This window comes from Triturus cristatus, chromosome 4_1 (genome assembly GCF_964204655.1).
Source record: "Triturus cristatus chromosome 4_1, aTriCri1.1, whole genome shotgun sequence".
In the NCBI taxonomy this organism is placed as follows: domain Eukaryota; kingdom Metazoa; phylum Chordata; class Amphibia; order Caudata; family Salamandridae; genus Triturus; species Triturus cristatus.
The window spans coordinates 40,765,900-40,790,280 of NC_140585.1; the positions used below are offsets into that span (position 1 = coordinate 40,765,900).

At 50.6% G+C, this 24,381-nt stretch overlaps 1 protein-coding gene across 9 annotated transcripts in view; it reads right to left on the bottom strand.

Moving 5' to 3' along the window:
* LOC146839410 (membrane-spanning 4-domains subfamily A member 12-like) overlaps positions 1–24,381 on the bottom strand; it is a 158,801-nt gene that overhangs the window by 24,158 nt on the left and 110,262 nt on the right. For all 9 annotated transcript variants that reach the window (XM_085651442.1, XM_085651448.1, XM_085651451.1 and 6 more), the window contains 2 exons: positions 7,141–7,260; positions 5,140–5,202 (listed from right to left, as the gene is read on the bottom strand). In XM_085651442.1, coding sequence (XP_085507568.1) covers positions 5,140–5,202; positions 7,141–7,260 — 183 coding nt within the window. The remainder of the gene's footprint in view (positions 1–5,139; positions 5,203–7,140; positions 7,261–24,381) is intronic.

Here is a 24,381-nt window from a genome sequence, read left to right on the forward strand (position 1 = left end):
TCTGAGCTTTGTGGAGCACCCCACGCCGGTGGGTGGCAGGGTCCGCCACCACCTCCCCCACTGGCACAATATCACATTGGACAAGTGGGTGTTGCAGACCCTCCGCTAGGGTTACTCTCTTCCCTTTCAGTGCTCCCCTCCAGCCATGCCACCTCGGTGCCACCGCATGTCGGGGGGAACACTTGGTATTTCTCTAGCAGGAAGTCACGGCCCTCTTGGCCAAGGGGGCAATCAAGTGCGTTCCTGGGCCGGAAGTAGGGAGTGGTTGTTATTCCCACTACTTTCTGGTCCCCAAGAAGGACAAGGGGGGCCTGCGCCCCATCTTGGACCTCCGGAACGTCATTTGCTTCCTCCGGAAGGAGAAGTTCAGAATGCTGACTCTGGTCTTGGCTGCCCTCGACCCTGGTGACTGGATGGTAGCGTTGGACTTGCAGGATGCATATTTTCACATCCCCGTCCTGCCGGCCCACCGGCGTTACCTGCGGTTCCTGGTAGGCCCGGAGCATTTTCAGTTCGCCGTGCTCCCCTTCGGCCTTACCAGCACCCCTCTGGTGTTCACGAAAGTGATGGAGGTGGTCGCAGCTCATCTGCGCCGGTCAGGGGTGTCAGTCTTCCCCTACCTCGACGACTGGTTGTTGAAGGCGGGCTTGCTTCAGGCAGTCGTCCACCACCTTCAGACTACGGCCGACCTCCTGCTTTTGCTGGGGTTCTCCATCAACGTGCCGAAGTCGCACCTGAGTCCCTCTCAGAAGCTCCCCTTCATCGGAGCGGTTCTGGATTCGACGTGTTTTCGGGTTTATCCTCCCGAGCAGCGAGTCTGGGATATTCAGGCTATGATTCCGATCTTTCGGCCTCTATCCCGGGTTTCAGTCAGGATGACCCTCCGGCTCCTGGGCCTGATGGCCTCCTGCATCCTGATCGTGCAAAGCATGCCAGATGGCATATGCGGGCTCTGCAGTGGGACCTGAAGTTCCAGTGGGCACAGCATCAGGGCAACCTGTCCGATCATGTCCAGATCTCGGAGGGCACTGCAGGACAATTGCAGTGGTAGCTCACGAATCGCGATTGGGTCAATGGCAGATCCCTCTCCCTTCCCCAACCGGAGCACACAGTGGAGACGGATGCGTCCCTCCTGGGATGGGGTGGCCACTTGGGAGAGGCGGAGATCAAAGGCCTCTGGTCTCCGTCGGAGTCCCGGCTCCATATCAATCTTTTGGTGCTTCGGGCGATCTGACTTGCACTGTCCGGGGAAGTCTGGTGCAGGTGTTCACGGACAACACCACCGCCATGTGGTATTGCAACAAACAGGGCGGGTGGGGACCTGTACTCTATGTCAGGAGGCTCTGCGCCTCTGGACATGGCTGGAACATCAAGGCATCACCTTGGTTGTTCAACACCTGGCAGGTTCTCTGAACGCCGGGGCGGACAAACTCATCCGCCGGTGCTTGATGGATCGCGAATGGTGTCTGCACTCGAACGTGGTGCAAGGTCTCTTTCGGCAGTGGGGAGACCCTTGGTTATATCTATTAGCCACCGAGGAGAACACGCAATGTCATCAGTTCTGCGCGTTGGAATTTCCAAGGTGGCACTCACTCGGTGACGCTTTCTGTTGTACGCCTTTCCGCCTATACCACTTCTGCCCAGAGTGTTGAAGAAGATTTGGCACGACTGGGCCGAAGTCATCCTAGTGGCTCCAGATTGAGCACAAAGATACTGGTAGTCCGAGCTACTCAGCATGGCGATCGACCCCCCGATCCGACTCTCTTCAGGAGGATCTTCTGTCGCAACAGCAGGGGACGGTCCTCCACCCGAACCTGTCCAGTCTCCACCTCCATGTGTGGAGATTTAGCGGCGACAGTTGACAGCTTTCGATCTTCCTCCCGAAGTCTGTGATGTCAATCTGGCAGCCTGGCGTCCCTCCACTAAGACGATATATATGCCTGCTGGTGGAACAAGTTTGTGTCATGGTGCACAGCAAAGTCTGTGGATCCCCTTTCTGCCCCTCTTTCTGCGGTACTTCTGTTCCTACTGTCCTTGGCCCAGCAGGGCTCTGCTCTGGGCACTATCAAAGGTTATCTTTCGGCCATCTCCGCCTCTTTGAGGCTTCCAGATCAGCCTTCTCTCTTTAAGTCCCCGGTTGTTAACCGCTTCCTGAAAGGCATTACGCACACGCTTCCTCCTGTGCCGTTCATAATGCCTCAATTGGACTTAAATCTTGTCTTGACATATCTGATGTGCGCTCCCTTCGAGCCCCTTTATACCTGTCCTTTGCATCTTGTCACTCTCAAGACGGCTTTCCTGGTAGCTATCACCTCTGCCAGAAGAGTGAGTGAGCTCCAGGCTCTTTCTTCCAAACCTCCTTTCCTTTCTGTTCATCCGAACAAGGTGGTTTTAAGGACCCGTCCTTTTTGCCAAAGGTTGTCACGACCTTCCACATCGGGCAGACCATCACTTTACCCACCTTCTTTCCACCTCCGCATCCTTCGAAAGAGGAAGAGAGGCTCCACCATCTGGACCCAAAACGTGTGCTCTCATTCTACCTGCAGCGCACACGACAGTTCCAGGTGGATGACCAGCTCTTTGTTGGCTACGTGGGTGTCAAGAAAGGTTGGGCTGTGCACAAGCGGACCATCTCTCGGTGGGTCGTTCTGTGCATCAAGGCCTTTTACTCGTTGGCTAAGAAGGATCCTCCTGTGGGACAGCGTGCCCATACTACCAGGGCGACGGCAGCCACTACTGCCTTGGGACGCGGCGTCCCCTTGCAGGACATTTGTCAGGCAGCTATGTGGGCCTCGCTGCCCACGTTTAGCAAGCATTACTGCCTTGACAGTCAGGTCCGGAGAGACAGCTTCTTTGGCCGTTCTGTTCTCCGTGACTTTCTGGTGCAATCTTGTTCGCAGACCCACCACCGGGGTTGCTATTGCTGGGGTATCTATTCTAAGGTAAGGAATCTATCACTAACGTGACTCTTTCAGATGCACAAGTTACTACTTGTGTAACGATATATCTGTAAGAGACATTTGTTAGTGATTGATTCCTTACCACGCCACCCATCCTCCCCGTTCTGCGAACTGATTTCTAGGGTTAAGGTCATCCCTTTCAGGGCCCTAGTTTCTTGGCACCAGTGGTCAGTTTCTTGCATGGCTCTGCGTTTCTGGCGCGGAAAGTCGTGTACAGAACTGACGTCAGTGCTCATGGGTGGCGCCTAAGTAGTCTCCGAGACATCACCTCAGCGCATACGACGCCAGCGACTGACACGGAGCTGCACGACGCCACCTACTGACACGCAGGGGTGCTGCTAGCAAATCTTTCCGGATCCAGTCTGATGCCTGGGGATTATTCTAAGGTAAGGAATCTATCACTAACTAATGTCTCTTACAGATATATCGTTACACAAGTAGTAACTTGTGCATTAATACATTCTTTCTCAGCTGGAGGTAGAGTTGGAATGGGAAGTGAAGCAGTGCCTCTCAGCTGGAAGTACAGTTGGAATGGGAAGTGATGCAGTGTTTCTCCTCTGGGGTAGAGTTGGAATGAAAGTGATCGAGTGCTTCTCGGCTGGAGGTGCAGTTGAAATGGAAGTTATGCAGTGTTTCTCAGCTGGAGGTAGAGTTGGAATGGGAAGGGATGCAATGTTTGTCAGCCAAAGGTAGAGTTGTAATGGGAAGTGATGCACTATTTCTCAGTCAGAGGTAGAGTTGGAATGGGAAGTGATGCAGTGCCTCTCAGCTGGAGGTAGAGCTCGAATGCGAAGTGATGTCTCTCTCAATGAGAGGCAGAGTTGGAAAGAGAAGTGATGCAGTGTCTCTCGGTTGGTGGTCCAGTTGGAATGGAAGTGATGAAGCACCTCTCAGCTGGAGGTAGAGTTGGAGTGGGAAGTGATGCAGTGTTTCTCAGGAAGAACAGAGTTGGAATGTGAAGTGATACAGTGCCTCTCGACTGGATGGGAAGTCTTACACTGTTTTTCCACTGGGGTAGAGTTGGAATGGGAAGTGGTGCAGGGCTTCTCGGCTGGAGGTACAGTTTGAATGGAAGTGATGTAGTGCCTCTTGACTGGGGGTACAGTTGGAATGGAAGTGATGCAGTGCTTCTTGACTGGAGTTACAGTTGGAATGGAAGTGATGCAGTGTCTCTTGGCTGGCGGTCCAGTTGGAATGGAAGTGTTAAAGTGCTCTCATCTGGAGGTTCAGTTGGAATGGGAAGTGATGCACCGGAGATAGGTTTAGAATGCGAAGTGATGCACATGAAGTAGGTTTGAAATGGGAAGTGATGCAGAGGTGGTCCTTTTGGAATGGTGAGTGATGCACTTCAGGTAGGTTTGGAATGGGAAGTGATGCACAGGAGGTAGGTTTGGAATAGTAAGTGATGAACTGGAGGTAGAGCTGGAATGGGACGTGATGCACAGGAGGTAATTTTGGAAACAGAAGTGATGCACAGGTGGTAGCTTTGGAATGGGAAGTGATGTACAGGTGGTAGGTTTGGAATGGTAAGTGATGCACAGGAGGTAGGTTTGGAATAGGAAGTGATGCACAAGAGGTCATTTTGGAATGGGAAGTGATGCACAGGAGGTAGGTTTGGAATGGGAAGTGATGTACAGGTGGTAGGTTTGGAATGGGAAGTCAGGAGGTAGGTATAGAATGGGAAGTGATGCACAGGAGGTAAGTTTGGAATGGGAAGTGATGAACAGGTGGTAGGTTTGGAATGGTAAGTGATGCACAGGAGGTAGGTTTGGAATGGGAAGTGATGCACAGGAAGTAGGTTTGGAAGGGAAAGTGATGAACAGGAGGTTGGTTTGGAATGGGAAGTGATGCACAGGAGGTTGGTTTGGAATGGAAAGTGATGCACAGGAGGTAGCCATGGAATGGTAAATGATGCACAGGAGGTAAGACTGGAATGAGAAGTGATCTAGTGTCTCACAGGCGGGGGTACAGTTTATGTTGCAGCAATGCATTGCGTTTTAACTAGAAAGTAGAGAAGAAACCCCAGGTAAAGTATTCGTTGGCATGTTATATTTTAGTGGAAGATAATGGAATATGTTTGTTTCATTGTGTTACATGAATTGAGCCAAAGGAAGGATACAGTCATTGGAGAGTTGTATTTCTCAGCCTCCTTCTTTCTGGTTTTCGCAGCATCACTTACATGACACGTTGTCCAGTTGGAGTTGATCGTCATTCGGATGGTGAGACCCCCAGAAATTATATACTGTTCAAAAGAACAAATAATATTTTAATTTCATTAGGTTGCTGTGCTAGGTGCATCAGTGTACAGACTTTATTGATGGTAATTTACTTGGCCTGCATCTCTGTCTAACCCATTTCCATGGGAGGGTATTCCCTGGTTGCCACGGTTGCGTCTTCTCTTTGGGGAAGGCAAGGTAGGTGTGTAAAGCAGTGCTTATGTGTAGATGGTGCCCCATATAGGCACCCCAATGTAGGCTCAGGTAGGAGCTTAACCTTTCACCTATATTCTCCCCTACCATTACACTACATAACGGTTCTTGGAAATGACCTTTTACCTAGTTACGACTACTGTAAGCTACTGCTTACAGGACGTATGGTTTTCCCTGAGAACTAGCCTCATCCATTATGCATGAGGATTCTTGGAAACAGCAGGACTACCATCTCCTGCATAATAACTATGAACAAGGGTCATTCCTTCCATCACCCTAAGTCCAACATGACACAGCAAGGTAGAACCCCTGAGGGTACCACTGTGGGTATATAAACAACATAACTTGTCAAGGTAGTCAGAGGTGAAAAGGACTTCCATGCCGACACACTGATGCGAGACGCTGAGGTTCCTGCATGCAGACACTCCAGCTCACAGTGGTCTGACATCTCTTGCGGAGTGTCCATCTAGAGACCAAGACGGGGTCCCACAGTCTCTTACTTCAGGTAATGGGGTTGACTTTATCCTAGAGGGATTCTTGGCTTTACACCCACATATATGCTGGGAACACTTAGGTACATCTAGTTAGGGTTGCATCGTAGGAGTACACATTCTACTGTCATGTATTTTATATACTTGCCTGTATTCATTGTTTTAGCCCGATGGTAGGAATCTATCATCCTTCTACTCTATTAGTGCTTACAATCGTTTTTATCTGTTATTGTCTAGTGGTTCTTTTAGCACCCCTTTTTTACACTAGAATAACGCTGGTCCAATAAATGCTTATTGAAAAACGTCCCCCATCGTTTATTCTGTGTATCTCTCTGAGACAAAGTGAGCACGAGTGACTGAGCAAAAAGTATCGCACAGTTTCCATGATCTTGAGGGATCAGGGTTGTCATGTTCGATAGTTGCCAGGAAATATTCTCTCCTTGGTGAGAGGGGTTTCTAGTGGCACTGTGAGCTAGTTAGTACACAGGCTAACATATCCGGTAGGGGTGTCTAGAATCAGTCTGACACCAATCCTACAGTGTATGTTGTCTAAATGTGCAGATCCTATATAGGTTTATAGGAACTACGCAACAGTAACGGTATAGGGTTCGGCGCTAACATCAACTTCTGGTGTCAGAAGTGTAAGTGAAATGCATACGGTTTCTTGCATATTGATCGAGGCCGACAGCCAGCCCTCGTCATCCATTTGTTTGCTATTGTCATTCATATTTGTTTCTTCCTACTACAGCGCACAGAGTGGGGTAAAGGGTCAGCCCACTTCAGCCATTGGTTAACTTCACATAACTGACTGCACTTTGCTCTTTCATAAGGAGCACATCCTCACACAAAGTAGTTCCATTCAAGGCACGGTGCTGCAAGGAAATGTGGCATTCATTTGAAACTAAAGAGACAATTTTTTCTTTTAGCCAATTTATTTTTTACTTTGAAGAGGGCCTTACAACTTACCCACCACTAAAGGTTTCCTAAAACTACGACAAAACAAAAGCATTAATAAAGCCAATAGGCTGGCAGCTAACGCCAGATCTATTGTCTTTGGCAATGCTTGTTTAAAATATGCATAGTCTGGTTCCTAGCCCTCTCTGCTCCTCCTCATGCAACAAAGTGAGAGAGTAAACCTTAAAAAAGAGTTTACAAAAAGATAGCTTTCCTGGTGCCCAAGAGTCTTGACCTCAAGCCAATGATGCAAGTTCTGCCACATGCCCACGTCAGTTGTAAAAAAGGTGCAAGAGTTGTACTTACAACCACGGAGCTCCAGAAGGGCACACCAATGCCAACAGCGAAAGTGCCCCGATCGTCATGGAGGATGAAGAGCACGATCCCCAGGGCTAGCAGTATGAAGCCGAGTAGGACCTGGATATACTGTAAGACAAGAACACTTAAGACCCACCCCATGCAATCAAAGACTAGTTGCATACACAGACCTGGTAGAACGCTCCTCCCCCATGCCATCAAACCATTTGCCTTACAATCAGTGTTCTCGCCTGCCTCACCTCACTTGTTAACATCTACTTCTTCTGTGGTACCTTCCCAGATGGTTTCTAGTCCATAGATTCTCTGTTAATACTAAAAAACCATTGGCCAAGCCAATAGGTCTCACCTTTGGGACCCACAGACTTTGCTAATGCCTTTTGTGCATGCTGTAGAGAAATGGCAACATGAATGTCTTGCCAATGCTGTGCAGCATGGCTAAAAGGAAAAATAAAACCAGAAAAAAGGCACAATGGGGTGGCTGCCAGAGATCACACCATTTTGTAAAGGTGCATAACGCAGGTGTGCACATGCGGCACATGTGTCACCTACGAAATGACATAAGCACCATTTTTTTTTAACCAAACCTCCAAGGGAGGAGAGAAAAGCAGCACACAAGGAAGGGAGCAACTCGAAGAGGGGGGAAGAAGCCCAAAAGGAAGAGAGAAACATAGGGGCGAGGGAAGAAGCACACGAGTGACAGAGAGCAGCAGAGGGCACTAGTGGGGTGGGGGAGGAGAGAAGAATATGACAGAGACATTTGTAAAACACAGGCATTCTCGAAGAGCTATCACAAGTTTCAAAAACAGTTATGGTACACTATTGCCAGACACTGTAAAGTTCCTATTTAAACGTGCTAACTTCCAGGGTCACCTGTTTGGAATACCCCCAAAAAAACTAAAGTATCTGAAAGAGACACGTTAGTGATAGATTCCTTACCTTAGAATATCCCCAGGCGTCAGACTGGATCCAGACCATTTTCGTCAGCAGTACCCCTGCGCGTCGGTATGCGTCGTGTGGCTCTGCATACGTCGTGGCGTCGTAGCCGGCGAGATGACGTCGTCGGAGCTACTTAGACGTGCCCACGCGCGCTGAAGTCAGTTCTTCCTTTTTCCGCGCCATCAAACGCAGATCCGAGAGAGAGCGGTACCCCTAGTTAAGATTTTAACTTGGTTTCTGAGAACTTGTTTCTTTTGTCTTGTTGAGTACTCTACTCCTGGTGCAGTAGGGCTGCCCGGGTTTAAGTCCTGTAGGACCTGCCGTCAGAACATGTCAGTAACGGACCCGCACGATGTGTCTCTCTTCTGCTTGGGGCACGCCCATGACCCTGAGGCGTACCCTGATTGTCGGGCCATGACGCCGAAAGCTTTGTGGGAGCACTCCTGAAAGTTATTTGAGGTCCGGCAATCTTTTCCGCACCGATCGAGGTCCTGCTCACGTGGGAGGTCGACTGCCGGATTGCGGAGTCGTCACCATCGCTCGTCTGACTCGGGGACAGGTAAGTCACGGCACCATAAAAAGTCGAAGAAGCGACGTCGCTCTTCGTCTACCCCTCACCGGTTGTGGGACACGGTGAAGGAGGCGGGCGGTCACCCCCCCCGCAGCTCCGATGGAACGTCCGTTGTTGCCTGTGGCCTACCCACCCTTTCCAAGCCCGCACGTGACTCCGGACGAAATACAGGCTTTCCTGTCGGCCATGAGCTGTTTGTTTGACCCATCTTGTCCCTCCGGAGCGCCTTCGGGCCCCGTGGACCCTTTGGGTGGATCTGGCCCTGTGCCGCCACCTTTGGGCCCAGCTACGCTGGCACGATTCCCTATGGCGCCGCTGGCTCCGGCCTCGGCGCCGCTGCTGACTCCGGCCCCGGTGCTGGGTGTGGCGCCGGACATCGCGGAACCGGGATTGGTGTTTTACCCCCGGTTCCGTTTCTGGGTGGAGAGTTTATCCCATTCCCCCGGGCACCTCGTCCTTTCCGGCCTCTCCAAGAACCGGTGGACGAAGGGGAGTACTGGGAGGGGTCAGAAGACCCTCTCGCAGCTCAATGCGAGGATGAGCCAGAATGGGAAGGTGATACGGAAGGTCCAGTGGATCTGGATTTCTCTCCGCGTCCTGGTACACTGTCCCCCTCTTCCATGGCTACGGATGAGGTTGGGACTTTTTCTGTGGTGTTGCGTAGGGCGGCTGAGGCTCTTAACCTCGAGCTCCCTTCTGTACTATCAAGACCAATCTCCTGACTGAGGTACTGCAGCCAGCGTCCTCCTCTGCGGAGCCGTTGCTGCCCTTCAACGACGCACTTACGGACGTCCTGTTGACTACCTGGAACAAACTCAACACAGGGGCTCCAGTGGATAAGGGTGTGGCGCACCGCCATCGCCTGGCACCGGGTAACCCCAGCTTTCTCACTCAACACCCGACACCTCAGAGTCTGGTTGTCCAGGCCTCTGCCTGCGCATTCCCTTCTGCCCCTTCGGACAAGGAATCTAAGAAACTGGAACAGTTTGGGAAAAAGATTTTCACTTCTGCCATTTCCGGGTTGCAGGCGGTGAATACTACGTGCCTTTTGGGCCGCTATTCACATTTTGTGTGGGGCACGGTGGCACAGGTGCTGCCTCAGTGCCCTGTGGAAGCTCGGGCGGTGCTCTCCCAGGCCATTACTAAGGGGAGAGATGCTGCTAAATTCACTATCCGTTGTGGCCTTGACACGGCCGATTCACTCAGCAGGGCAATTTCCTCAACGGTGGCGCTCCGCTGTTACACTTGGCTAAGAACAACTGGCTTCTCCGGAGATGTTCAGAACACTTTGATGGACATGCCATTTGATGGCATCCGCCTCTTTGGTGACCAGGCAGGTAGCACCCTGGAACGCTTTAAGGACTCTCGGGCTATGGCCCAGTCCTTGGGTCTTGCCACCACGTGCACTCCCTCGGGGTCCGCTTTTCGCTCCTTTCGAAGTCGGGGTCGAGGCACCCAATTGCGTTCCTTTCAGGCCCGCAGGCCTGCGCAGCCGCAGTCTCAGTGCAGCCGTGGACGTGGGACCCAATGTGGTGGGTCCCGAGGACAGCGGGCATGTCAATCCACCACCGCTCCTGCCACCGCCGCCTCAAAACCTTCCTAGTCTGGGTTTTCAGGCCCACCAGATGCCAGTGGGCAGCAGGATTCGCCATCACCTCCCCCACTGGCGCACCATCACTTCGGACAGGTGGGTTCTGCAGATAGTCCGAAGAGGCTACTCCCTCCCCTTCTAGTCTACCCCTCCAGCCATGCCACCTCAGTACCAACGCATGCGAGGGATCACTTGGCACTTCTCCAGCAGGAAGTTGCGGCCCTCTTGGCCAAGGGGGCCATCGAGCGAGTTCCGATGCCAGAACAAGGTGGTGGTTGTTACTCCCACTACTTCTTGGTTCCAAAGAAGGACAAAGGCCTGCGCCCTATCTTAGACCTCTGGAACGTCAATCGCTTCCTTCGGAAGGAGAAGTTCAAGATGCTCACGCTTGCTCAGGTCTTGTCTGCCCTAGACCTGCAAGACTGGTTGGTAGCGTTGGACTTGCAGGATGTTTATTTTCATATCCCCATCCTGCCAGCCCACCAGCGTTACCTATGGTTCACGATGGGCCACGAACACTTTCAGTTCACCGTGCTCTCTTTCGGCCTTACCAGCGCCCCTCGGGTGTTCACGAAAGTGATGGCGGTGATCGCAGCTCATCTGCGCAGATCAGGGGTTTCAGTCTTTGCCTATCTCGACGACTGGCTGTTGAAGGCGGGCTCGCCCCAGGCAGTCATCTCCCACCTCCAGACTATGGCCGACCTCCTGCATTACATCAACGTGCCAAGTTGCAGCTGGTTCCCTCTCAGAAGCTCCTCTTCATTGCAGCGGTTCTGGATAAGGCGCAGTTTCGGGTTTATCCTTCCGAACAGCAAGTCCGGGACATTCGGGCTATAATTCTGATCTTTCGGCCCTGGTCCTGGGTTTCAGTCAGGAAGACCCTGAGGCTGCTCTGCCTCATGGCCTCCGGCATCCTGCTGATCTAACATGCCAGATGGCATATGTGGGCTCTGCAGTGGGACCTCAAGTTCCAGTGGACGCAGCATCGGGGGAACCTGTCCAACGACGTCCAGATCTCAGAGGGCACTGCACAGGACTTGCAGTGGTGGCTCACGAACCAGCATTGGGTCAGCGGCAGATCCCTCTCCCTTCCCCAGCCAGAGCACACAGTAGTGACGGACGTGCGCCTCCTGGGATGGGGCGGCCACATGGGAGAGGCGGAGATCAGAGGCCTCTGGTCTCCGGCGGAGTCCAAGCACCATATCAACCTTTTAGAGCTCAGTGCGATCCTACTTGCACTGAAAGCATTCCTTCCCTCTGTCAAGGGGAGAGTAGTGCAGGTGTTCACAGACTACACCACTGCCATGTGGTACTGCAACAAGCATGGCGGGGTGGGGTCGTGGACCCTATGTCAGGAGGCTCTACGTCTCTGGACGTGGCTGGAACGTCAAGACATTTCCTTGGTGGTTCAACACCTGGCAGGTACCCTGAATGCCAGGGCGGACGAACTCAGCCGCAGGTGCATGTTGGATCACGAATGGCATCTTCACTTGGAGGTGGTGCTAGGTCTCTTTCAGCAGTGGGGAGAACCTTGACTAGATCTATTCGCCACCGAAGAGAACGCGCAATGTCAGTAGTTCTGCGCGTTGGAGTTTCCAAGGCGGCACTCGCTCGGAGACGCTTTTCGTCGCGAGTGGAGTTGTGGTCTATTGTACGCCTTTCCGCCTATACCACTTCTGCCCAGAGTGCTGAAGAAGATCAGACGTGACCGGGCCCAAGTCATTCTTGTGGCACTGGACTCGACTCGAAGAGTTTGGTATTCCGAGCTACTCAGTATGAGCGTGGATCCCCCCATCCGACTGCCTCTTCAGGAGGATCTCCTGTCGCAGCAACAGGGGACGGTCCTCCACCCAAACCTGTCCAGCCTCCACCTCCTTGCGTGGAGATTGAGCGGCGACAGCTGATTCCATTTGACTTGCCTCCTGAAGTCTGTAATGTGATTCTGGCAGCCAGGCGTCCCTCCTCTAAAACGGTATACGCCTGTCGGTGGAAAATATTTGTGGCATGGTGCACAGCAAAAGCTGTAGTTCCTGTTTCTGAGGTCCTATTGTTCTTTCTCTCTTTGGCCCAGCAGGGCTCTGCTCTGGGCGCTATCAAAGGCTACCTTTCTGTTCTTTCAGCCTTTCTTAGGCTGCCTGATCAGACCTCTCTTTTCAAGTCCTCAGTTGTCAATAGATTTCTCAAAGGCATTACTCACCTTTTCCCTCCTATTCCTTTTGTGATGTCTCAATTGGACTTGAACCTGGTTCTCACATACTTGATGTGCGCTCCCTTTGAGCCTCTTCATTACTGTCTTTTGCGGTTATTAACTTTGAAGTCTGTTTTCCTGGTGGCCATCACCTCCGCTCGGCGGGTGAGAGCTCCAGGCTCTTTCCTGTAAATCTCCTTTCCTGGAAATTCATCCAGACAAGGTTGTGCTTCGACCGCGTCCCTCCTTTCTACCAAAAGTAGTCTCTGCCTTTCATCTCAGGCAAACTGTCACTCTGCCCACTTTTCTTTCTGCCTCCGCACCCTTCAAGGGAAGAGGAGAGGCTCCACCGTCTGGACCCAAAACATGCACTTTCGTTCTAGCTCAACCACACACAACAGTTCCGGGTGGATGACCAGCTCTTTGTTGGCTATGTGGGTGCCAAGAATGGTCAGGCTGTGCACAAGCGGACTATCTCCCGATGGGAGCATGTTACTCTCTGGCTAAAAAGGAGCCTCCGGTTGGGCTGCATGCCCATTCTACCAGGGCGACAGCAGCTACTACGGCATTGGGACGCGGTGTCCCCCTGCAAGACATCTGTCAGGCGGCTACTTGGGCCTCGTTGCATACTTTCACTAAGCACTATTGCCTTTACAGTCAAGTCCGAAGAGACGGCTTCTTTGGCAATTCAGTTCTCTGTGACTTTCTGGTGTAATCTCACTTCGCAGACCCACCACCGGGGTTGGTATTGCTTGGGTATGTATTCTAAGGTAAGGAATCTATCACTAACGTGTCGCTTTCAGATGCACAAGTTACTTACTTGTGTAACGATATATCTGTAAGAGACATTAGTTAGTGATAGATTCCTTACCGCCCGCCTATCCTCCCCGTTCTGCGAACTGTTCTGTAGGGTTCAGGTCATCCCTTTTAGGGCCCTAGTTCTATTGCACCAGTAGTCGGTCTCTGGCATGGCTCTGCACTCCTGGCGCGGAAAAGTTATGTTCAGAACTGACGTCAGCGCACGCGGCCACGTTTAAGTAGTTCCGATGATGTCATGTCGGCGGCTACGACGCCACCGACGTACGCGGAGCCGCTCGGCGACGCCTACCGACGCGCAGGAGTACTGCTGACGAAAACTTTCCTGATCCAGTCTGATGCCTGGAGATATTCTAAGGTAAGGAATCTATCACTAACTAATGTCTCTTACAGATATATCGTTACACAAGTAAGTAACTTGTGCTTTAAGAGAAGGAGCACTGTCTATTTAGCTAATTTGTCATTGAGAACTATTCATTTGAATCACATTATTCTTAATACCATGGAATTGATCTAAAATAATTCAACAACAGAGATTGTTCAGAAGAAAGCATCAAGATGTCATGTATGTTTTTCAGGGCAAAAAGACTTTAGTCACACTGACACTCACGCTCGCCAACTTACCATTGGCAAGTGAGGAAAAAACTCTGTTTTTCGGAACTCCACGAGCTCTGCAGAGCACGGAGTGAGAAAAACTCCTCTTCTACAGTTTAGAGATTAGTGTTGGTGTGACTAAAGATTTATGGCCTTGAAGAAGTTCCTATGTTATGGGATGAAACGTGTTGGCTGTGTCCTTATTTGTCATAGATGTGTGACAATCAAAAAAAGAAAGAACACTAAGAACATACATGACATCTTGAGGCTTTCTTTGGAACAATCTCTGTTGTTGAATTAGTTTTGACCCATTCATTGGTATTCAGAATAATGTGATCCAAATGAACAGTTCTCTATGACAAATTAGCTAAATAGACAGTGCTCATTCTCTTACAACTTTTGTGACTTTTGAAGAGCACTCAACCAAAAAGAGAAAAAAGGTTCCATAGAAGTGAGCAGTGGAAAGATAAAAGCCAGTCAGTATGAGAGATCGTAAAGATTAGGCCTGGGCGGTGAACTCCGCTCCATTCGTGGAATTTGCAGAGTTTTTCACACTCCGGGCTACGCAGTGCTCATGGAGTTCCAAAAAGCAGAGTTTTGATAGTGAGACTTCATCTGTATCTTTTTCCAAAATGCATCTTCAGAGAGTTAGAGATGATCCTGGGTCTCATTCCTCTCATGAACCTCCAAAAAAAGGCATCCAAAAAGACCTCTCAGGTCTCTCACAGAAACCGCAGCCCATCCAAGTCACCACATAAAAGTGACCTTACTTAAGGGCGAAAGGGGAAACAGGATCTAAGTTCCACCTCTAAGAAACATCAAAAATCTATTTCTGATCCCCCAACACCTCCACCTTAGGTGAAACCCATGTTCAGAAAACCTTCATCTCCACCGACGAATGGTCATCTCCAACATCACTGTCGACGAGAATTTAATAGTCGACAATGCCTTTGACGATGAAGACGGTTACAGCAGTGTCAACGGCATCTATCTCCAATATGATGACTATGTCGACAGCGGCCTCTACCTTCTTTGATGTCCCCCATCATCGACCCTTATATCGTTGACAATATGTATTATTCCTTTATCAAATTCTCCCGTCAATGACAACACTCCTGTCGATGACACTCCAGTTAAAGCCGGCTCTCCCATCGATGTCGGCTCTCCCGTCGACGACGAGGTCAAAGCCATTGCTCTTCCTGACACTATCCTCATTGACATCATCGATGACGAGGGAAAAACTATATCTAAACAGAGAGAAAGCTTAAACATCCTCACGATTGCTTACACATCACAGAGTAAGGTGCCTTCATTGCTACCCTCCCATCTATTAGATGATGAAGATTCAGAGGATGACTGGCTCGTTCGTGCAGAACAGAGACCCTTGGAGCTTCAAGTAAAATGCCAAGAAGAAGAATCTGATGAGGGTGAATACTATGAACAAGACTTTTATGCCCCGCGGGAGCGCTACCAACAACCACAACAATATAAGGATGAGCTGGAATGTTTTCCATCATCACTAGTGTCAGACTTGCAATTCATGTTGTCACACTACAGAAGATGGTTTGCTCCAATGTCCCCTCCTGCTTTAAACATTCCAACTCCTACAAATTCAGTACCTGTACAGCCACCAACTCCTCAAGCTCCACAACCATTGCCTCCGCCTCCATCAGTGGTCCGTTCTCCGAGGTGGCTTAACTACAAGATGTCACCTCATGTGAGGAGGAAAAAGGGGAAGGTGCACTCCGGTAACAAAATGATGAATAGAATGAGTGCATATTGCCAACACTGTCATCTCCATCACCACCCCTAGTGGAGTCACCCCCAAATGACAAAGGAGGTTTTCACAACCTCCTAGAAAGAGCAGTGACTTATTTTGAATTACCTATGCTCACAAAACAGAATGACTGTTTCCTTTTTGATTTTCAGAACCTTTTCGAAATATTGTTAGGTCCATGCCCATTAATGATTACATTTGGGACGAGGGCTTAAAGGTTATGAGAGTCGCTGCAGTATTGCCATGTCTCAATAAGAAATACAAGGCCCCAGAGGACGCATTCCACAACTCTGTCAGCGCCTCCAGATACAGAGGGTAGGCACCCCAATAATATCGGTAAGCGCTTTTCAGCCATGTCAGCGCTTGCTGTATGAGCAGCAAATTCCCTGGCTCTACTTGGACAATACAATTGGCAAATGTAGTCTGATATCGCCCAGTGTCTGGACAAGTTTCCAGGTGACATAAAGGCTGAAGAAAAAATGTTTGCATGAAGATGAGCGCACATCATCAGAAATAATTGATTGTGCCATGGATATTGCCACCACTGGATTCAGGCAGCTAGCTGGGGCAGCGGTATTACGCCATCAAGGATGGCTCAAAGCTACCTCCTTCAGGCCAGAGGTCCAAACCAAAATACTAGATCTGCCTTTTGATGGAGAAGTCTTGTTTGAAAACACATTGATGATGCTCTCCAGGCAATAAAAACAGATATGGACACAGCCAAGTCATTGGGGGCCTTACAATACAAAAACTTGCAATATGTCATGGCGGACCCCCACGATGTTTGCTGCTACTGCCTGGAGACTGACCACGACTCCTGGTCCTGCCAGGACTGTCGGGCCATGGCCCGGAAGGACTTGAGGGAGTGGCGCCGGAAGCTCCTGGATGTCCGGCACTCGTCCCAGCGCCATTCCAGGTCTAGGGACCGATCCCGGGAATGCTCGCGGGGCCACAGTCGTCGCTCCTCGGGCTCCAAGTCTTCGCCCTCGGATTCTGGTAAGCGACGACATAAAAAGAAGTCGAAGAAGCGTGTTCGCTCTCCGACGTCCCCCCGTCGGTCCTCTGATGTGGACGAGGGGGACAGGGGTTCTGCTCTTGCGGCTCCCATGGAGCCTGGGAGTCCTGCGGCCTACCCACCTTACCTGGGTCTATCGGCGACTCCCGAAAAGGTGCAAGAATTTCTTGCCACCATGGACCGCCTTTTTAGGCCTCGGGCTCCCGCTGGCGTGCCTTCGGGCCCCGCGATCCCGTGTCCAGATCATGTTGGGCTGTCGGCGCCGCTGGCGGATCCGGCTTCGTCGCCACAGGATCCTGTGCCGTTTTCTCCAACCCCGGCGACACGAGGTCCAGCGCTGCCGGCTTCAGCCCCAGCACCACCCTCGGCTCCGCCTCAGGTGCCGCAGTGGGTGCCGTTTTTCCCACCCTTGCCCCGGTTCCAGGACCATTTTGTTCCTACCTGGGATCCGCATTGGGACGCGGCGCCAGCTCGGTGCCTGCTCGGCCCCAGCCGGCGCCGTTCACGGTGCCGCATGTTCCTTCTCCGGCTCCAGCTCTGCCACCGCGGTCTGTTCCCCACGCGTCAGAGGTGGAGGACGACTGGGAGGGGTCAGAGGACCCTCTTGCCCGTCAGTGTGACTCCGAGCAGGACTGCGTGGACGACTTGGAGGATGCCGGCGACCTCGATGTCTCTTCTAACCCGGGGTTTGCCTCTCCCCCGCCTACCATGGAGGAGGGCGCCTCCTACACGATGGTGCTCCGTCGGGCAGCTGAGGCCGTCAACCTCGATCTTTCTACGGTGGCCCTTAAAACTAATCTCCTCACTGAGGTGCTCCAGACGGCATCCACTTCGTCGGAGCCCCTGCTCCCCTTTAACAACGCCCTCACTGACGTTTTGTTGGGCACTTGGTCGAGGCCGGCCACGGGGGCGCTGTGGATAAGAATGTCAACAGGCGTCACCACCCGGCGCCTGGTGACCCCGCGTTTCTGTCCACTCATCCTACGCCTGAGAGTCTGGTCATCCAAGCCTTGTCGTCGCAGAGCACCTTTCCCATAGCTCTGCCGGATAAGGACTCTAAGAAGCTGGAACAGTTTGGCAAGCGGTTGTTCTCTTCAGTCAGCTTAGGGCTGAGGTAGGTGAACACCGCCTGCTTATTGGGCTGCTATTCCCACGCGGTGTGGGATACGGTTCCTTAGGTGTCCTGAGGAGGTCCACGCTGTTCTGTCTCAAGCAGTTGCTGAGGGTAAGGATGCGGCTAAGTTCGCCATTCGGTGTGGTTTGGACACCGCTGACTCACTGGGCAGGGCGATTTCTACGACTGTGGCGCTTCGTCGCCACGCCTGGTTGAGATCCACCGGGTTCTCGCCTGATGTCCAGAGCTCGCTCATGGACATGCCCTTTGATGGCACTCGCCTGTTTGGCGATAAGGCCGACAGTGCACTGGATCGTTTTAAGGACTCGCGGGCCCCGGCCAAGTCCTTGGGTCTTTCCGCCAAGAGTCCAGCCACTCCTGTTTTTTGTTCCTTTCGTGGCCACGGCAGAGGTGCCCAAGCACGTTCATTCAGCAAGCTTGTGCAGAACCAGCTTCAGCGCGGACGCAGCTTCCGCAGGGGTGGGTCTGGGAATCGAAGTGGGGGTCAGTCCACCTCCGCCCCCGCTGCTTCTACCTCCAAACCTTCCTAATCCGAGCTTTGTGGAGCACCCCATGCCGGTGGGTGGCAGGATCCGCCACCAACTCCCCCACTGGAACGATATCACATTGGACAAGTGGGTGTTGCAGATCATCTGCAGGGGTTACTCCCTTCCCCTTCAGTCCTCCCCTCCAAACATGCCACCTCAGTGCCACCACATGTCGGGGGATCACTTGGTCCTTCTCCACCAGGAAGTCACGGCCCTGTTGGCCAAGGGGGCCATCAAGCGTGTTCCTGGGCCAGAAGTAGGGAGTGGTTGTTATTCCCACTACTTTCTGGTCCCCAAGAAGGACAAAGGGGGTCTGCATCCCATCTTGGACCTCTGGAACGTCAATCGTTTCCTCCGGAAGGAGAAGTTCAAAATGCTGACTCTGGCTCTGGTCTTGGCTGCCCTCGACCCTGGAGACTGGATGGTAGCGTTGGCATATTTTCACATCCCCGTCCTGCCGGCCCAGCGGCGTTACCTGCGGTTCACGGTAGGCCAGGAGCATTTTCAGTTTGCCGTGCTCCCCTTCGGCCTTACCAGCGCCCCTCGGGTGTTCACGAAGGTGATGACGGTGGTCGCAGCTCACCTGCGCAGGTCAGGGGTGTCAGTCTTCTCTTACCTCGACAACTGGCAGCTGAAGGCGGGCTCACCCCAGGCAGTCTTCAACCACCTTCGGACTACGGCCGACCTCCTGCATCTGCTGGGGTTCTCTATCAACGTGCCAAAGTCGCACCTGAGTCCCTCTCAGAAGCAATGGCAGACCTGAGACACACTTTACAAGCTGCTTCTGTGGGTGGCACAACCAGTGCTGCAAGCCCACCAGCAGCATTTGATTTACAAGCCCTGGGCACACATGGTGCACTGTACTAGGGTCTGACAAGTAAATCAAATAATCCAATCATGGAGTCACTAATCAATACATCAATTTAACATAGGGAGCACTTGCACTGTGGCACTGAATAGCAGTGGCACAGTGCCCAAAGCATCTAAACCAGCAAAACATATAAAAACAGAGGAGGCAATTAGAAAAAATGGAAGGGAGACTCACACCAATAGTACCAGGTCTAACACGTGTCCCCTCCAGCTGAAATGTGGGGAGAACTACCCTTCTCTTCACTAAGGCGGAATAATCTGGACAAATCATCAACATTGGCGTGTTCTGTACCAGGGCGGTGTTCCACCATAAAGTCCGTCCCCTCTAGGGAAATGGACCACCTGAGCAACTTTGGGTTCTCACCCCTCATCTGCATCAACCATCTGAGGGTCCTGTGGTCTGTCTAAACCCGGAAGTGAGTCCCAAACAGGTATGGTCTCAACTTCTTCAGCGGCCAGACCACAGCAAATGCCGCACGCTCAATTGCACTCCACCTCTGTTCCCGTGGAAGTAACCTCTTACTGATGAAGGCTACAGGTTGGTCTAGGCCCTCTTCATTAATCTGCGATAGAACAGCCCCCACACCATGCCCTGAAGCGTCTATTTGAACAATGAACTCTTTTGAGAAGTTGGGCGCCTGAAGTATGGGTGCTGTGCACATGGCAGTCTTCAGGGCGTCAAAAGCCTTCTGACAGGTGTCAGTCCAGTTCACTTTCTTGGGCTGCTTCCTGGAAGTCAGCTCAATCAAGGGGGCAACGATGCTGCCATACCCCTTGACAAACCTCCTGTAGTACCCTGTAAGTCTTAAAAAGGCTCTCACCTGTGTCTGAGTCTTTGGGGGTTCCCATGCCAGGATGGTATCAATCTTGGGTTGCAGGTGCGCCACCTGACCGCTCCCTACCCGGTGTCCCAAGTACACCACGGAACCCTGCCCGATCTGGCACTTACTTGCCTTGATCGTGAGGCCTGCTTTGCGCAGTGCCATTAACACTTTCCAGAGGTGGCGCAGATGTTCTTCCCAACTGGCACTGAAAACTGTAATGTCATCCAGGTAGGCGGCACTGAAATCTTCCAGTCCAGCCAACACCTGGTTGACCAACCTCTGAAAGGTGGCAGGGGCATTCTTCATCCCAAAGGGCATAACCCGGAATTGGTAGTGCCCATCTGGTGTGGAGAATGCTGACCTCTCTTTGGTCTCCTCAGTCAAGGCGATCTGCCAGTACCCAGATGTCAAATCAAACGTGCTGAGGTACCGTGCAGCCCCTAACGAATCAATGAGCTCATCAGCTCTGGGGATGGGTGCTGTGGAAATATGGATTTTCCCGATCAGTTATGTCCCCTATCTTGGACCCCAACGGTTCTATGTGCATGTCACAAGTACATGTATGTTCCCTCCAGTTCCAGTTATGAAGACGCAAATACATGTGCGTCCACCGTCAACATGCCCTCTGTCAGATCCGCCATGACTAGGCCGGATGTTCCATTCCTAAATATGAAAGGCCACCGGCTTTATATGGTTCACTTATGCCATTTTACAGTCCAGGCAAGTAGGCCCTGATTCTGTCATCAAACTCCTCTTGCTTTCTGCCTCTGAAAACTCCAGTTCGAGCCTGCATCTGTGACCATGAACTTTGTCTCATTCTCTGCGCGGCTCACGAAGCCTGACATCAGCCTATTCTCTGCCAAGAACTGTATTTCGCCTTCGAGTTATCTGCTTCCCCCTCAGCCGATGCATTCCTGTCTAGTAGTTTAAGTAAACATCCTTCCAGCTACCGAGCAAAAGGCTCGACTTCTCTGTCCTCATGCAAGTAATTCATAGCCCTGTTACCATGGAATATTCCTACCCCCTCGCTTTCAGTGTAGACACTTAGACGCTTGTACACACACGCACAGTCAGTATAGAATAGATTCTGTCCGAGAGTCCTTCTTTTGTGGATAACATAGTTCTTTAAACATAGGATGTTAGATATGATTTGGGATTAGGTTGACTTGACCTCCCAGACTTTTTGTCTCCACATGTAGAGCTAAATGTCAAGTCCCCTTCACCCCCTAGTTGCACGTCAATCACACGTCATACTGCTGCGCGCGCATCTATGTCAAGTATTATCTTATAGATCCACCTATATGTGACATCATAACCAATTATGTTCCTTTTTACTCCTTATTACACCCATTTTTTGGTTACGCAGATAAATCGTCATTTTCCTTATCAATTGTTACGCCTATTGCATTCGCTTCATTGTAATGTATGTACTATAAAGGTTACTTCTTGTCAATAAAGTATGTACTTCACTTCCTGAACCTCCGTGGTGATGGAACTTGGAGCAACCGATTATAATCGATCATTGGAATAAAGCCCATTCCGAACCTCTAATACCACGGATTCTGCCTCTCATTTTACTGAGCTATTTAATTATGTTTCTGTATCAAATTAAGTCCAGGTAAAGGAAAATTATTTACCACATGAATGGCGCCCGAACAGGGACACTTTCTCATCTCACGCGCCGGCGGTGCGTTGCAGGCCCGGTCTCCTGCCACAGCTGGACGGACAATAACGCGTACCAGCAGGATTTCCTGTATCTCCCTCCGGTCAAGCGGGGGCGACTGAGACTGCGATCAACACCCAGACGAGGCGGTGAGAAGTGCGAAGTATCCCGACCAGAGCCTAGCTGAGAGAGCAAGATCCGAGGTATACAGAGACCCACCAGTTCGAAGTCAAGCCCAGTGTCCGACGAGTCGAGTCGAGTCCAGTCCGGTTCAAGTTCAAGTTACCGAGGCCTTCCGTTTCCGAAGCTACCCGGTGAGTACCATTGCTGGGGAGGCATTTCTGACGTGCACATAGGTTGTGCCGGTCAAGACGGGTTTGGGTACACAAATCCGGTCTGCACTGTTTTAGCAGTGTATCTGTACTGTTTAGCAGTATATCAAGTATTCCGAAGTATCTAGTTATTGTCAAGAATTAAGCTTGGTGATTAGTTATGCAGACGATCATCATTGTTGGTTATTTTAAAGGTTAAAAATGTTTTAATGTTTAATGTTTAATGTGTTAAACGTCCTGCATATTGTGGTATGAATGGTTGTTCATTATTGTGCTTTTGTATTAAGTGTGTTCAAGATTAAGTATCGGATCAGTTGTCAATATGCCGCTCTTTTCGAAATTAAGACAGATCACTACTAGAAAAGGGGTTCTCGAAGAAGCCGTCCCTATTCCTCCTAGGGACACTCCAGGGCACTTCATGTATCACAAACATGGCTTAGACGCTATATTATTTCTTGATTTATGGGTAGACTACACCAAGGGATTACCAGAAAGTCAGAGGTGGCCCGCAGCGGGAACCTGGGATGCAGAGTGCATCATGAAAGTCGAGGAAGAGTTATGGAAAAGGAAAGTCAGACAGTCACAGAAAGACGCCGTTGAGTTATGGCGTAAAGAATCTCATAGACGCACAGAAAAAGCACGTAGACAGGAAGAAAAGAATAAAGAAAGTTCAAATAAAGTTCGAGAAAATCTATTAATTGAGGAAGGTATCCGAGTGAAATCAGAACAAGTAGACAGACAAAGAAACGCCCTTATGAATGGTATGTATCCCCTTCTGGCCGAAGGATTACCTAAGGCTACTCCAGAAATACCGAAAGACTTGCCACCCCCATTGTTCCCAATAAAGGTACATCCTAAGGGGCATCCTAGAACCGCAGAAGATGTTTTTCTTTCCTCATATTTAGATGACGCAGCTCCCGAATATGCTAATTCCGCCCCGCATAGACCGCATACCAGGGAGGTCCAACGCCAAGATCCAGCACCCGTATCCCTACAGCAACAAATCGAGTCACAAGTTCTGGCAAGCACATCTGTTTCTGCATCCGCTCCTACAGCTACTTCTATAGCTGTGTCCACACCTGTAGTTGCTGTGTCACGTTCGACGAATCCTTTCACACCCGACACCCCAGATGGGGCCACGGGAGGTGCTACCAATATCTTTTCTACGCCACCCAGAATAAATAAACTTACTTTTCAAGAGTCAGCACATTCACGTACACCCAAACTCATAAGTGCCCGTACGCTGAAGGAACTTCTTATAGATTGCAGATATGACCCTGTGCCCGGTAAAGAGGACGAAATGACCCTGGCATCATTGCGTATCAGACGAGCCGCAGTGTATTTAGGAAAGTTACCAGGAATGACTGCGCATCTAGATAAAATATATCATTTTGTCCAAACAGGGCGAGATCCAGAATGTATTAACAGAGCTATGGAATACCAGAAAGTAGAGATACAGGGGGAACTGTTACGTTTCCTCATAAACTGTGTGATCAGAAATCAAGACCGACCGGGGGTAGACCCGGAAGCAATGCAAATTCTTACAAGATGGAGCCAGAATATATCAGAAGGGAGACATGATAAACAAAATTGTATAATAGCCATGTGCCGAAAGATCCGTAAAGAAATAGAACGCCTACACGAAGAGAGATTAGAGGTAGACGAGTTCGAACAAAGCGAGGAAGAAGGGTCAGGACTGCCCACAGGACAGTCAGACACCATAGCCTATGTAGGTAGAGGAAGATCTTGTAATAATAATAGACGTCTTACTGACTCAATACGTCCGATATGTCCAGATAATAACAGGAATTTCCAAATACCTATAATTAATATAAGGTCTAACGAGCATTCGTTCCAAACCGCCGACAAACTACTCCGAGAACGAAGGGGTTATCATTTTCTCGATTCTATGGATGAACAAGATTTAGCCAGGGCAGCTGTCCATTGGGTGGACAGTCCCGGAAAATATAGTGATGATACAGTAGTACGCACATTTTTGAATCTTAACCCAGATGAACAGAGGTTAGCTGGGATTTATATGATTCAACAACTCATTATACTATATCGAAGTCAGCATTCGGACCCTGGTCCCTTACCTGACATACTGACTGAATTGCTTATGAATAAATGGAGAGGTGCAGGTACTAAATTAATTAAAGAAATTCTAGAATCAAGAAAGCAGTATATTCTTTTTGTATGCGCAGAGCATGTCTCATTGCCCGTCAAGGAAAGAACCACGTATCACATGGATAGACAGAATCCCTTACGAGAAGTGCACCCAATAAAAGGCGAGGACAACGAGTTCAAGCGCGTATTTGTATATACGACCATATCGAAAATAGAATTGTTACAAATGAAGAAAGTGGTACCCAGTCATGACAAAGATCCAG